General features: G+C 40.0%; 1 protein-coding gene across 1 annotated transcript in view; it reads left to right on the top strand.

Annotated features, from left to right (window-relative positions):
• Positions 1-3,271: 3,271 nt before the first annotated feature.
• Positions 3,272-16,117, top strand: part of LOC138351745 (golgin subfamily A member 6-like protein 22) — a 180,412-nt gene continuing 167,566 nt past the window's right edge. Inside the window, exon 1 of the mRNA XM_069303773.1 lies at positions 3,272-3,483. Within this exon, the coding sequence (XP_069159874.1) occupies positions 3,318-3,483 (166 nt within the window). The 5' untranslated portion in view covers positions 3,272-3,317. The remainder of the gene's footprint in view (positions 3,484-16,117) is intronic.

The following is a 16,117-nucleotide window of genomic DNA, read 5'->3' on the forward strand; positions in this document are numbered from 1 at the left end:
GTGTTGGCAGCTAAGCTAAGCTTTCTCTCTTGTCAGGGAGCTGTGAGTGTGAGGTTCTTCACATGTATATCAGCATATACGAACGTCTATTGATGAATACTGTGTAGCATTTATATATACACACCCTGATGCTTCCAAACATGTTGTTCTGTTTAAGGCTCTTTATTTCTGTTTTTTATTAATATTGATTTATTTATACATGCATATATATTCACATATGTACACACACATGTATCCATATACACATACATATATACTAAATTGTTTCCAATTATTGGGGGGTTTCTGGTCAGTATTTCACCTGGGAATTATGTACTGTGGGGCGGGGTTTTCATCTAGTGAATTGAGGCTCTAGGGTCACCAGCTGTGGGAGCGGCGTCTCATCTTGGAGTAATCTTTTTAACATTGGGTCCTCTAACATTTCGATGGTGTTACACACCCTGATGGGTTGGTGATGTAGTCTGATATTTAGTGGTTGTATGTTCAGGAGTTCATGGAGTTCCTGGATTGTCTGGTCATATGGTGGACGGTGTTTTGCTGTTCTCCTTAGTGCCTTAGTTTGAACTGCTTTTAGTTTTTGCAAGTAAATTTTCTTTAAGGTGTGCAGTGGTACTGGGGGATACTCAAGATGCGGCCGAACTAGAGCACTATATAGGTGCATCTGAATGTTCGTGCTGAGGCTTCGGAATCTCCTCAGTTTCCCAAAATCTGCTTTAGCTTTGTTTAATCGGTCCTTTATGTGAATTTTTATCCCTGTTTTATTGATCAAGGGTCCCAGTATTCTGCCTACCTCCGCATATTGCCCGAAACGCTATGCGTACTAGTGGCTTTAGGTATTGAATGTACTACCTCTATCTTTAATTCTAACAGAATGTTTGTACTGTAACTCTGCAACTATGTATGTACTTTTCGTAAATAAATTATTATTATTTTTATTATTATTATTATCATCATTATTATTATTATTATTATTATTATTATTATTATTATTATTATTATTATTATTATTATTATTATTATTTTTATTATTAATATTATTATTATTATTATTATTATTATTATTATTATTATTATTATTATTATTATTATTATTATTATTATTATTATTATATTGGATCGGGCAGCTGTCAAGGATAATGGGGTCAGGGTTTCATTTTGCAATGTGTATTATCTGGAACTTTTGTTTGTTTGTGCTGATTTTCCATTGTTTCTCAAAGATGTTTATGGATTTAATTGCTGCCTTGGTCTTGTCGGCTAGTAGTGGCTTTGATGGACCCGTTCCGTTCTGGGTGTGAGAGGGAAAGGGCCACGCTATGCGAGCTCCGCGAAAAACAATATATATCTAGGGATATTTCAGTGATACAGGAACTAAACACAGTCAGATAACTTTTAAAGTGTATCTCAACATATTAAACAATATGTCATAGTGATTACCATCCGACCGTTTGTGTTCAAGGAAAAATAAGTGAAATTCGTGTGTCGTCAACGCCTGCCCTCGTGGTGCCAGGAGGCCTTAGGCGATAGTTGCCAAGTCGTCATTAAATCACATCCCTCGCTATTGAAACATCAAGAAATCAGTGCACATAGTGCTAAGATCTCTATGCAAAACGTGTGTCTATTATAAAAAAAAATAAGATAACATATCTTAATATCAAGTTAACAATTTATACACAAAATAAGTCCGTTGTGTGTATGTAAACAAGGGCCATTTAAATGTAGGCCCACCTCAGTACCCACTGTGTGTGTATTCTTTCAAATAGTGTAACGTACTCAGGTAACTAGTGCCCAGACACAGAAACTAGACGATATATAGAGATATATAGATATTATATAGATATATAGACTAGAGATATATAGGCAATTTAAATAAAGAGACGTGAATATCTCTCACCTTGTTGTTTGTTCTCGCTATGCATTCTGACCGGTTCACCCTATAGCTACCTAAGATTACTGATCAGGAATAAAATGGGTTTCGACGGAACACTTCCCTTATAGTAGACGTAGATCATGTGTTGACAATGCACTTTATTCCCTTAACACTGTTGTCCAAGGGAAATTATTGGGGCTAGATCTGCCCCAGCAGGATTGGTATGATGTTAATGGTGACTGCTCTCGCCCTCCTCCCACTGATGCCTCGGCTATCTTGTCCAGATGTCAAGAAGTGAATGGAAGGCTTACATTTACTCTATTTTAGTACTGATAATTAAGTTGATTCAAATGAAATGTTTTTATTATGTTAACAGTCCAAAGACTGTGGTATTAAGATTTCCCATTAACATAGCTGGTGAATCTAATAGCGATGTGGTAATGACATCCCCCGTTTTCTACTGCCGGAAATTTCTACTGTGTCAATTTGAAAGTTGGTAAATGGTGTCGATTTTTCCGACAACTCACGACTGATGACGTCCGAACACTTCCAGAACATGTGCATCGCTGATGACTTTTGTTTGAACCACAACGCTGTAAATGATTTACCTACTTTCTACAAATGCAAATAAGAGCCAACAGATCCTAAACACCTAACCTATCCCAACCATTGCCTAAATATGCACAATTTGATAATATATTAATTTATATTTGAGAAAACTTCAGTTTAAAATGAACAAAATCTTAAAACTGATGAATGTGTCTCATGGGTCAGCCACTGGATGGAATGGACTTGGTCTTTGGATGGGTTGCTAAGGAGGTGAAGCTCTTTAAACCTCTCCTACTCGGGCCTTGTTGTACTTGTTGCATTACAGTTTAACTATTCTCACGATCACATTCTATGTCGGATCTTGTCTTAAAATTTTTGATGAGAGGTGGCTTCTGCAACTTTTTCTTTCGGTTCATTCCACTTGTTGCCTACACATACAGGGTAGGAGTATGTCCTTATCTTTCCTCTAATAATTTGGGTTTCCTACCTCAACTTATGCCCTATTAATCGTTCATTAAAAACAAGCTGTCCCTGTTAACCTTGTACATTAGCCTCAGTATTTGGTGTTATGATCAAATCCTCTCAGTTAGTTATAACCTCCCTGGTTGTAAGGCGCAGTTCTCTTAACTCTTATAGCTTAACCTTCTTATTAACAAATCTCTACATTCTTTCATATTCTTTTATGCTCATTACTCTCACTGGACTTCTCCTCTTTGTAAAAGTATGTGTAAGAACTGGCCATATTGAAGGAGAGTTTCCTGGTAGTTCAATATTCAACGCCCCACTACCTATCAGTGTGGGCGTTGAGCGCGGGTGTACTTAGTGCGTGGTGGCCAGCCAGCCAGCCAGCAGTCATGCAGGGTGTTGGTTAGTGTGTAGTGTGAGTGTGGTGGAGAGAGTCATGTCTGTCTGTCTGCTGCCTCTCCTCTGTGTCCTGGTGGGCTGGTCGGCCGCCTTCCCGGAGGCCACCATGGGCCACACGGAGGAGTTGGACCTGACTGGTACCATCATTATCAACCAGATTGCTATACACCAGCTGCAGGAGGAGCAGCGAGGCGTCCAGGAAGGTGAGAGTAAGAGCAAAGTTATGTTCACAGTTCCTTGTGACTTATTTAATGAGTTAGAAAACTGAATATTTGCGGCTTATATATAAACATCACGATAAGGCACCAGTACACACCATAAGGCACCAGTACACACCATAAGGCACCAGTACACACCATAAGGCACCAGTACACACCATAAGGCACCAGTACACACCATAAGGCACCAGTACACACCATAAGGCACCAGTACCCACCATAAGGCACCAGTACACACCATAAGGCACCAGTACACACCATAAGGCACCGGTACACACCATAAGGCACCAGTACACACCATAAGGCACCAGTACACACCATAAGGCACCAGCACATACCATAAGGCACCAGTACACACCATAAGGCACCGGTACACACCATAAGGAACGAGTACACACTATAAGGCACAGTACACACCATAAGGCACCAGCACACACCATAAGGCACCAGTACACACCATAAGGCACCAGTACACACCATAAGGCACCAGTACACACCATAAGGCACCAGTACACACCATAAGGCACCGGTACGCACCATAAGGCACCAGTACACACCATAAGGCACCAGTACACACCATAAGGCACCAGTACATACCATAAGGCACCAGTACACACCATAAGGCACCGGTACACACCATAAGGTACGAGTACACACTATAAGGCACAGTACACACCATAAGGCACCAGTACACACCATAAGGCACAGTACACACTATAAGGCACAGTACACACCATAAGGTACGAGTACACACCATAAGACACCAGTACACACCATAAGACACCAGTACACACCATAATGCACCAGTACACACCATAAGGTACCAGTACACACTATAAGGCACCAGTACACGCCATAAGGCACCAGTACACACCATAAGGAACCAAAACACACACCATAAGGTACCAGTACACACTATAAGGCACCAGTACACGCCATAATGCACCAGTACACACCATAAGGCACCAGTACACACAATAAGGTAAGAGTACACACCATAAGGCACCAGTACACACCATAAGGCACCAGTACACACCATAAGGCACCAGTACACACAATAAGGTAAGAGTACTCACCATAATACACCAGTACACACCATAAGGCACAAGTACACACCATAAGGCACCAGTACACACCGTAATGCACCAGTACACACCATAATGCACCTGTACACACCGTAAGGCACCAGTAAACACCATAAGGCACCAGTACACACCATAAGGCACCAGTACACTCCATACGGCACCAGTACACACCATAAGGCACCAGTACACACCATAAGGCACCGGTACACACCATATGTCACCGGTACACACTTTAAGGCACCGTTAAACACCGTAAAACAACCAGTACACACCATAAGGCACCAGTACATACCATAAGGCACCAGTACGCATCATAAGGCACCAGTACACACCATAAGGTACCAGTACACACCATAAGGCACCAGTACACACCATAGCGCACCAGAACACACCATAATGCACCAGTACACAGTAAAAAGCACCAGTACACACTACAATGCACCAGTACACACCATAATGCACCAGTACACAGTAAAAGGCACCAGTACACACCATTAGGCACCAATACACACCATTAGGCACCAGTACGCACCATAATGCACCAGTGCACACCATAATGCACCAATACACACCATAAAGCACCAGTACACACCATAAGGCACCAGTACACACCATAAGGCACCAGTACACACCATAAGGCACCAGTACACACCATAAGGCACCAGCACACACCAAAAGATACCAGTACACACCATAAGGTACCAGTACACACCATAGGGCACCAGTACGCACCAAAAGGCACCAGAACACACCATAAGGCACCAGTACACACCATAAGGCACCAGTGCACACCATAAGGTACCAGTACACATCAATGTCAGCACTGTGGAGAAATGGCCGACAGACCACTGGAACATTATCTAACACAGTGCACAGTTACAAACCCATTAAGATTTCAACTTAGATTCAACAGAGCAGAAGAAGTTGTTAAACACATATGGCAAAATCTTACTGAAGCGACCATAAGAGTCATAAATTTTCATACTCCGCCCAAGTAAAAAAGAAACAAGCAACACTTAGTGGGCCAGCCAGAGGCTTAGGGCCCGCGCAGGAATATCACTGAAAAAAAGTACACACAATTAGGTACCAGTACACACCTTAAAGCAACAGTACACAGTATAAGGCACCAGTACACACCATAAGGCACCAGTACACACCTTAAAGCAACAGTACACAGTATAAGGGACCAGTACACACCATAAGGCACCAGTACACACCATAAGGCTCCAGTATACACCATAAGGTACCAGTACACACCATAAGGCACCAGTACACACCATAAGGCACCAGTACACACCATAAGGCACCAATACACACAATAATGCACCAGTACACACCATAAGGCACCAGTTCACACCATACGGCACCAATACACACGATAAAGCACCAGTACACACTATAATGCAACAGTACACACCATAAGGCACCAGTACACACCATAAGGCACCAGTACACACCAAAAGGCACCAGAACACATCATAAGGCACCAGTACACACCATAAGGCTCCAGTATACACCATAAGGTACCAGTACACACCATAACGCACCAGTACACACCATACACATCTTGAAAAACATAAATTAATAATTGAGTCGCAACATGGTTTTATAAATGGCCGTTCATGTTTAACAAATTTGTTATCTTTTTATTCTAGCATTGTTGAGGCAGTTGATAGTGGTAAGGATTGCGATGTTGTATACCTTGACTTTAGCAAAGCTTTTGATACAGTGCCACGTGAAAGACTGATTAAAAAAATAGAGTCTCATGGTATTGGGGGTGCTATATTAAGCTGGATTAGGGCATGGCTATACCAAAGGAAACAGAGAGTTAGTATAAATGGAATCAAGTCAGAGTGGGAAAATGTTGTAAGTGGAGTGCCTCAAGGCTCTGTCCTGGGACCTCTGTTGTTTATAATATATATAAATGATTTAGATTCAGGTTTGAGTAGCAACATTTGCAAATTTGCCGATGATACGAAAATTGGTAGGGAAATTAATTCGGAGGAGGACTCACTATCACTTCAAGTTGATCTAGATAGGGTTTTGAAATGGTCAAAGGATTGGCAGATGCAGTTTAATGCTGATAAATGTAAAGTTCTGAGGTTAGGTAATGATGATAGAGTTACAAGATACGAGCTAGATGGTGTTGTGATTGCGAAGTCGGATTGCGAAAGGGATCTGGGAGTTATGATTAGTAAGAATTTAAAACAAAAGGATCAATGCATAAATGTTCGTAATAAGGCAAATCGGACACTTGGATTTATTAATCGCAGCGTTAGTAACAAGACACCTGGTGTGGTTCTCAAGCTATATCTTGCTCTAGTTAGGCCCCATTTAGATTATGCAGTTCAGTTTTGGTCGCCATATTATAGAATGGATATAAATTCACTTGAACGTGTCCAGCGTAGGATGACTAAGTTAATTCCCCAAATTAGAAATCTTTCATATGAAGAAAGATTAACAAAGCTTAAGTTGCATTCACTGGAAAGGCGAAGAGTTAGGGGTGACATGATAGAGGTTTACAAGTGGATGAATGGACATAACCGGGGGGATATTAATAGGGTATTAAAAGTATCAACACAGGACAGAACACGAAACAATGGATATAAATTGGATAAGTTTAGATTTAGGAAAGACTTGGGTAAATACTGGTTCAGTAACAGGGTTGTTGATTTGTGGAACCAATTGCCGCGTAACATTGTGGAGGTGGGGTCCCTCGATTGTTTCAAGCACGGGTTTGACAAGTATATGAGTGGGATTGGGTGGTTATTGAATAGGGGCTGCCTCGTGTGGGCCAATAGGCCTTCTGCAGTTACCTTTGTTCTTATGTTCTTATGTTCTTATAAGGCACCAGTGCACACCATAAGGCACCAATACACACAATAATGCACCAGTACACACCATAAGGCACCAGTTCACACCATAAGGCACCAATACACACGATAAAGCACCAGTACACACTATAATGCACCAGTACACACCATAAGGCACCAGTACACACCATAAGGCACCAGTACACACCATAAGGCACCAGTACACACCATAAGGCACCAGTACACACCATAAGGCACCAGTACACACCATAAGGCTCCAGTATACACCATAAAGTACCAGTATACACCATAAGGCACCAGTACACACCATATGGCACAAGTACACACTATAAGGCCCCAGTACACACTATAAGGCACCAGTACACAATATAAGGCACAAGTACACATTATAAGGCACCAGTACACACCATACGGCACCAGATCACACTATAAGGCACCAGTACACACTATATGGCACCAGTAGACAGTATAAGGCACCAGGACACACCATAAGAACATAAGAACATAAGAACAAAGGTAACTGCAGAAGGCCTATTGGCCCATACGAGGCAGCTCCTATTCTATAACCACCCAATCCCACTCATATACTTGTCAAACCCGTGCTTGAAACAATCGAGGGACCCCACCTCCACAATGTTACGCGGCAATTGGTTCCACAAATCAACAACCCTGTTACTGAACCAGTATTTACCCAAGTCTTTCCTAAATCTAAACTTATCCAATTTATATCCATTGTTTCGTGTTCTGTCCTGTGTTGATACTTTTATTACCCTATTAATATCCCCCCGGTTATGTCCATTCATCCACTTGTAAACCTCTATCATGTCACCCCTAACTCTTCGCCTTTCCAGTGAATGCAACTTAAGCTTTGTTAATCTTTCTTCATATGAAAGATTTCTAATTTGGGGAATTAACTTAGTCATCCTACGCTGGACACGTTCAAGTGAATTTATATCCATTCTATAATAAGAACATAAGAACAAAGGTAACTGCAAAAGGCCTATTGGCCCATACGAGGCAGCTCCTATTCTATAACCACCCAATCCCACTCATATACTTGTCCAACCCGTGCTTGAAACAATCGAGGGACCCCACCTCCACAATGTTACGCGGCAATTGGTTCCACAAATCAACAACCCTGTTACTGAACCAGTATTTACCCAAGTCTTTCCTAAATCTAAACTTATCCAATTTATACCCATTGTTTCGTGTTCTGTCCTGTGTTGATACTTTTAATACCCTATTAATATCCCCCCGGTTATGTCCATTCATCCACTTGTAAACCTCTATCATGTCACCCCTAACTCTTCGCCTTTCCAGTGAATGCAACTTAAGCTTTGTTAATCTTTCTTCATATGAAAGATTTCTAATTTGGGGAATTAACTTAGTCATCCTACGCTGGACACGTTCAAGTGAATTTATATCCATTCTATAATATGGCGACCAAAACTGAACTGCATAATCTAAATGGGGCCTAACTAGAGCAAGATATAGCTTGAGAACCACACCAGGTGTCTTGTTACTAACGCTGCGATTAATAAATCCAAGTGTCCGATTTGCCTTATTACGAACATTTATGCATTGATCCTTTTGTTTTAAATTCTTACTAATCATAACTCCCAGATCCCTTTCGCAATCCGACTTCGCAATCACAACACCATCTAGCTCGTATCTTGTGACTCTATCATCATTACCTAACCTCAGAACTTTACATTTATCAGCATTAAACTGCATCTATAATATGGCGACCAAAACTGAACTGCATAATCTAAATGGGGCCTAACTAGAGCAAGATATAGCTTGAGAACCACACCAGGTGTCTTGTTACTAACGCTGCGATTAATAAATCCAAGTGTCCGATTTGCCTTATTACGAACATTTATGCATTGATCCTTTTGTTTTAAATTCTTACTAATCATAACTCCCAGATCCCTTTCGCAATCCGACTTCGCAATCACAACACCATCTAGCTCGTATCTTGTAACTCTATCATCATTACCTAACCTCAGAACTTTACATTTATCAGCATTAAACTGCATCTGCCAATCCTTTGACCATTTCAAAACCCTATCTAGATCAACTTGAAGTGATAGTGAGTCCTCCTCCGAATTAATTTCCCTACCGATTTTCGTATCATCGGCAAATTTGCAAATGTTGCTACTCAAACCTGAATCTAAATCATTTATATATATTATAAACAACAGAGGTCCCAGGACAGAGCCTTGAGGCACTCCACTTACAACATTTTCCCACTCTGACTTGATTCCATTTATACTAACTCTCTGTTTCCTTTGGTATAGCCATGCCCTAATCCAGCTTAATATAGCACCCCCAATACCATGAGACTCTATCTTTTTAATCAGTCTTTCATGTGGCACTGTATCAAAAGCTTTGCTAAAGTCAAGGTATACAACATCGCAATCCTTACCACTATCAACTGCCTCAACAATGCTAGAATAAAAAGATAACAAATTTGTTAAACATGAACGGCCATTTATAAAACCATGTTGCGACTCAATTATTAATTTATGTTTTTCAAGATGAAGACGAATTTTATTTGCTATTATAGATTCGAGTAACTTTCCCACAATAGACGTTAGGCTAATTGGTCGATAGTTAGACGCAAGTGATCTATCTCCTTTCTTAAAAACTGGTATCACATTAGCAACTTTCCAAAACTCTGGCACTCTGCCTGACTCTATTGATTTATTAAATATGGTTGACAGTGGGTCACAAAGCTCCTCTTTGCATTCTTTAAGCACCCTGGCAAACACTTCATCCGGCCCTGGGGATTTGTTTGGTTTGAGTTTTACTATTTGTTTAAGAACATCCTCCCTGGTAACTGCTAAACTCGTCAACCTGTCCTCGTCCCCACCCACATAGACTTGTTCGGCTGAAGGCATATTGTTAAGTTCCTCTTTAGTAAATACAGATACAAAATATTTATTAAAAATACTACTCATCTCTTCATCACTATCTGTTATTTGACCTGTCTCAGTTTTTAATGGACCTATCCTTTCCCTAGTCTTAGTACGATATAACTGAAAAACCCTTTAGGATTTGTCTTTGCTTGCCCTGCTATGCGAACTTCATACTTTCTTTTTGCTTTCCTTATCTCTTTTTTAACATTTCTAACCAGTTGTACGAATTCCTGTTCTAAAGTGACCTCCCCATTTTTAATCCTTTTGTACCAAGCTCTCTTTTTACCTATAAGGTTCTTCAAATTCTTTGTTATCCACTTTGGGTCATTAGTATTCGATCTATTCAATTTGTATGGTATACTACGTTCCTGTGCTTTGTTTAGAATATTCTTAAATAAGTTATATATTGAATCCACATCGAAATCCCCATTTAAGTCACCTATCGCTGGGTTCATGTCTCGCTCCAAGACCGGCCCACACCCCATACCCAAGACTTTCCAATCAATTTGACCCAAAAAATTTCTTAGGCTATTAAAATCAGCTTTTCGAAAATCTGGCACTTTAACAGAATTTTCTCCTACTGGTCTATTCCATTCTATGCTAAATCTGATTTCTTTGTGATCACTGCTCCCTAGCTCACTCCCTATTTCGATGTCATTAATTTGCGTTTCCCTGTTAGTTAACACTAAATCTAAAATATTATTTTCCCGTGTTGGTTCCTTAATGTGTTGCGTAAGAAAGCAATCGTCAATTTAGATTCAGGTTTGAGTAGCAACATTTGCAAATTTGCCGATGATACGAAAATCGGTAGGGAAATTAATTCGGAGGAGGACTCACTATCACTTCAAGTTGATCTAGATAGGGTTTTGAAATGGTCAAAGGATTGGCAGATGCAGTTTAATGCTGATAAATGTAAAGTTCTGAGGTTAGGTAATGATGATAGAGTTACAAGATACGAGCTAGATGGTGTTGTGATTGCGAAGTCGGATTGCGAAAGGGATCTGGGAGTTATGATTAGTAAGAATTTAAAACAAAAGGATCAATGCATAAATGTTCGTAATAAGGCAAATCGGACACTTGGATTTATTAATCGCAGCGTTAGTAACAAGACACCTGGTGTGGTTCTCAAGCTATATCTTGCTCTAGTTAGGCCCCATTTAGATTATGCAGTTCAGTTTTGGTCGCCATATTATAGAATGGATATAAATTCACTTGAACGTGTCCAGCGTAGGATGACTAAGTTAATTCCCCAAATTAGAAATCTTTCATATGAAGAAAGATTAACAAAGCTTAAGTTGCATTCACTGGAAAGGCGAAGAGTTAGGGGTGACATGATAGAGGTTTACAAGTGGATGAATGGACATAACCGGGGGGATATTAATAGGGTATTAAAAGTATCAACACAGGACAGAACACGAAACAATGGATATAAATTGGATAAGTTTAGATTTAGGAAAGACTTGGGTAAATACTGGTTCAGTAACAGGGTTGTTGATTTGTGGAACCAATTGCCGCGTAACATTGTGGAGGTGGGGTCCCTCGATTGTTTCAAGCACGGGTTGGACAAGTATATGAGTGGGATTGGGTGGTTATAGAATAGGAGCTGCCTCGTATGGGCCAATAGGCCTTCTGCAGTTACCTTTGTTCTTATGTTCTTATGTTCTTATGTTCAATTAATTCTAGAAAATCTTCTGCTTCACTATTCCCTGTTTTGTTCAACCAGTTTATTCCGCTAAAATTAAAGTCACCCATGACATAAATACTGTTAGATCTAGATGCTCTAGATATTTCATCCCATAGATGCTTTGCTTCCATTCTGTCTAAATTTGGTGGCCTATATATTACTCCTATTATAATATTATTAGCTTTTTCGTTTAATTCAATCCAAATAGTTTCTGTGTGTGGCTCAGTTTTGATTCCCTCTTTGAGACTACATTTCAAATTGTCCCTAACATATATGGCTACTCCACCTCCTCGTCTAATATATCTATCTGTGTGAAATAGTTTAAATCCATATATTTGATATTCAGCTAATAGTTCTCTATTTTCTACATTCATCCACGTTTCGGTAAGTGCAATAATATCTATTTTTTCTGTGCAGACAAGAGCATTTAATTCGTTAATTTTATTTCTTAGACTTCTACTGTTAGTGTAATATACCCTAAGTGAATTGTTATTTTGCGGACCTTCTCTTTCCCTGATCGTTTTGCCAATTCCTTTCTCCCACAAACACATACTTTTATTACCTCCTTCCTCCAAATCAATTCCCATACCTCTATCTACTAACAGTTTAAACCCAAACAAACACCTCTAACCACTTCTTCCAACGAGTTCGCAACAGCAACAACCCCAGCTCTCGATAGATGCACCCCATCATGAGCATACATTTCATTTCTTCCATAGAAGTGTTCCCAGTTGTCTATGAAAGATATTGCATTTGATTTGCAATATCTTTCCAGCCGGCAATTGACACCAAGTGCCCTCGATATCCATTCATTTCCCACTCCCTTTCTTGGAAGAATGCCACATATGATCGGGATTCCTCCCTTGCTCCTAACTAACTCTATGGCTGTTTTATACCTCTGAATCAGTTCCTCACTCCTAACTCGACCAACATCATTTCCTCCCACGCTAATGCAAATAATGGGATTGTTCCCATTACCAGCCATAATATCATTCATGTTGTTTATAATATCACCAATGCCAGCTCCGGGATAGCAAACCCTTAACCTGTTCCCCCTATCTCTAGCACAAAACGTTCTATCCAAATACCTTATCTGGGAATCTCCCACAACTAATGTTTGCTTAGGTACTTCCTTTACTTTCTGAGGGGCCTGCGCTTCCTTTCTCTTCGTTGCTTTCCCTTTTGCGCGATCCACAGTCTCTCCACAGCACTCGTCCTCCAAAACGTCAAATGAATTAGAAGTTGCTATGGCGTTTGAAGGCGGCTTTATCAAAGTCTTCTTAAGGCCCCTGTCTTTCACAACACCATAAGGCACAAGTACACACCATAAGGCACCAGTACACACCATAATGCATCAGTACACACCATAAGGCACCAGTACACTCCATAAGGTACCAGAGCACAACATAAGGCACCAGTACACACCATAAGAACATAAGAACATAAGAACAAAGGCAACTGCAGAAGGCCTATTGGCCCATACGAGGCAGCTCCTATTTATAACCACCCAATCCCACTCATATACTTGTCCAACCCATGCTTGAAACAATCGAGGGACCCCACCTCCACAATGTTACGCGGCAATTGGTTCCACAAATCAACAACTCTGTTACTGAACCAGTATTTACCCAAGTCTTTCCTAAATCTAAACTTATCCAATTTATACCCATTGTTTCGTGTTCTGTCTTGTGTTGATATTTTTAATACCCTATTAATATCCCCATTGTTATGTCCATTCACCCACTTGTAAACCTCTATCATGTCACCCCTAACTCTTCGCCTTTCCAGTGAATGCAGCTTAAGCTTTGTTAATCCTTCTTCATATGAAAGATTTCTAATTTGGTGAATTAACTTAGTCATCCTACGCTGGACACGTTCAAGTGAATTTATATCCATTCTATAATATGGCGACCAAAACTGAACTGCATAATCTAAATGAGGCCTAACTAGAGCAAGATATAGCTTGAGAACCACACCAGGTGTCTTGTTACTAACGCTACGATTAATAAATCCAAGTGTCCGATTTGCCTTATTACGAACATTTATGCATTGATCCTTTTGTTTTAAATTCTTACTAATCATAACTCCCAGATCCCTTTCGCAATTCGACTTCGCAATCTCACCACCATCTAGCTCGTATCTTGTAACTCTATCATCATTACCTAGCCTCAGAACTTTACATTTATCAGCATTAAACTGCATCTGCCAATCCTTCGACCATTTCAAAACCCTATCTAGATCAACTTGAAGTGACCGTGAGTCCTCCTCCGAATTAATTTCCTTACCGATTTTCGTATCATCGGCAAATTTGAAAATGTTGCTACTCAAACCTGAATCTAAATCATTTATATATATTATAAACAACAGAGGACCTAGGACAGAGCCTTGAGGTACCCCACTTACAACATTTTCCCACTCTGACTTGACTCCATTTATATTAACTCTCTGTTTCCTTTGGTATAGCCATGCCCTAATCCAACTTAATATAGCACCCCCAATACCATGAGACTCTATCTTTTTAATCAGTCTTTCGTGTGGCACTGTATCAAAAGCTTTGCTAAAGTCAAGGTACACAACATCGCAATCCTTACCACTATCAACTGCGTCAACAATGCTAGAATAAAAAGATAACAAATTTGTTAAACATGAACAGCCATTTATAAAACCATGTTGCGACTCAATTATTAATTTATGTTTTTCAAGATGAAGAAGAATTTTATTTGCTATTATAGATTCGAGTAACAACCCACAATAGACGTTAGGCTAATTGGTCGATAGTTAGACGCAAGTGATCTATCTCCTTTCTTGAAAACTGGTATCACATTAGCAACTTTCCAAAACTCTGGCACTCTGCCTGACTCTATTGATTTATTAAATATGGTTGACAGTGGGTCACAAAGCTCCTCTTTGCATTCTTTAAGCACCCTGGCAAAAGCTTCATCAAGCCCTGGGGATTTGTTTGGTTTGAGTTTTACTATTTGTTTAAGAACATCCTCCCTGGTAACTGCTAAACTCGTCAAAGACAAAGTAACGAGGAGCATTAAAGCGCAGGTCCCTCAAACTGCTCGAAAGGAAAAGGGAGAATCGAAGCGAATTTTGGTTGTAGGAGATTCCCAGGTGAGGTATTTAGACAGAACGTTTTGTGCCAGAGATAGGGGGAACAGATTAAGGGTTTGCTACCCGGGAGCTGGAATTGGTGATATTGTTGGAAACATGAATGATATTATGACAGGAAATGGGAACAAACCCATTATTTGTATTAGTGCAGGGGGTAATGATGTTGGACGAGTTAGGAGTGAGGAACTAATACAGAGATTCAGGACAGCCATTGAATTAGTTAGGAGCAAGGGAGGAATCCCGATCATATGTGGCATTCTTCCAAGAAAGGGAGTGGGAAATGAATGGATGTCAAGGGCACTTGGTGTCAATTGCCGGCTGGAAAGATATTGCAAATCAAATGCAATATCTTTCATAGACAACTGGGAACACTTCTATGGAAGAAATGAAATGTATGCTCGTGATGGGGTGCATCTATCGAGGGCTGGGGTTGTTGCTGTTGCGAACTCGTTGGAAGAAGTGGTTAGAGGCGCTTGTTTGGGTTTAAACTGTTAGTAGATAGAGGTATGGGAATTGATTTGGAGGAAGGAGGTAATAAAAGTATGTGTTTGTGGGAGAAAGGAATTGGCAAAATGATCAGGGAAAGAGAAGGGCCTCAAAATAACAATTCACTTAGGGTATATTACACTAACAGTAGAAGTCTAGGAAATAAAATTAACGAATTAAATGCTCTTGTCTGCACAGAAAAAATAGATATTATTGCACTTACCGAAACGTGGATGAATGTAGAAAATAGAGAATTATTAGCTGAATATCAAATAAATGGATTTAAACTATTTCACACAGATAGATATATTAGACGAGGAGGGGGAGTAGCCATATATGTTAGGGACAATTTGAAATGTAGTCTCAAAGAGGGAATCAAAACTGATCCACACTCAGAAACTATTTGGATAGAATTATACGAAAAAGCAAATAATATTATAATAGGAGTTATATATAGGCCACCAAATTTAGACAGAATGGAAACAAAGCATC

This window comes from Procambarus clarkii, chromosome 50 (assembly GCF_040958095.1).
Source record: "Procambarus clarkii isolate CNS0578487 chromosome 50, FALCON_Pclarkii_2.0, whole genome shotgun sequence".
NCBI lineage: Eukaryota > Metazoa > Arthropoda > Malacostraca > Decapoda > Cambaridae > Procambarus > Procambarus clarkii.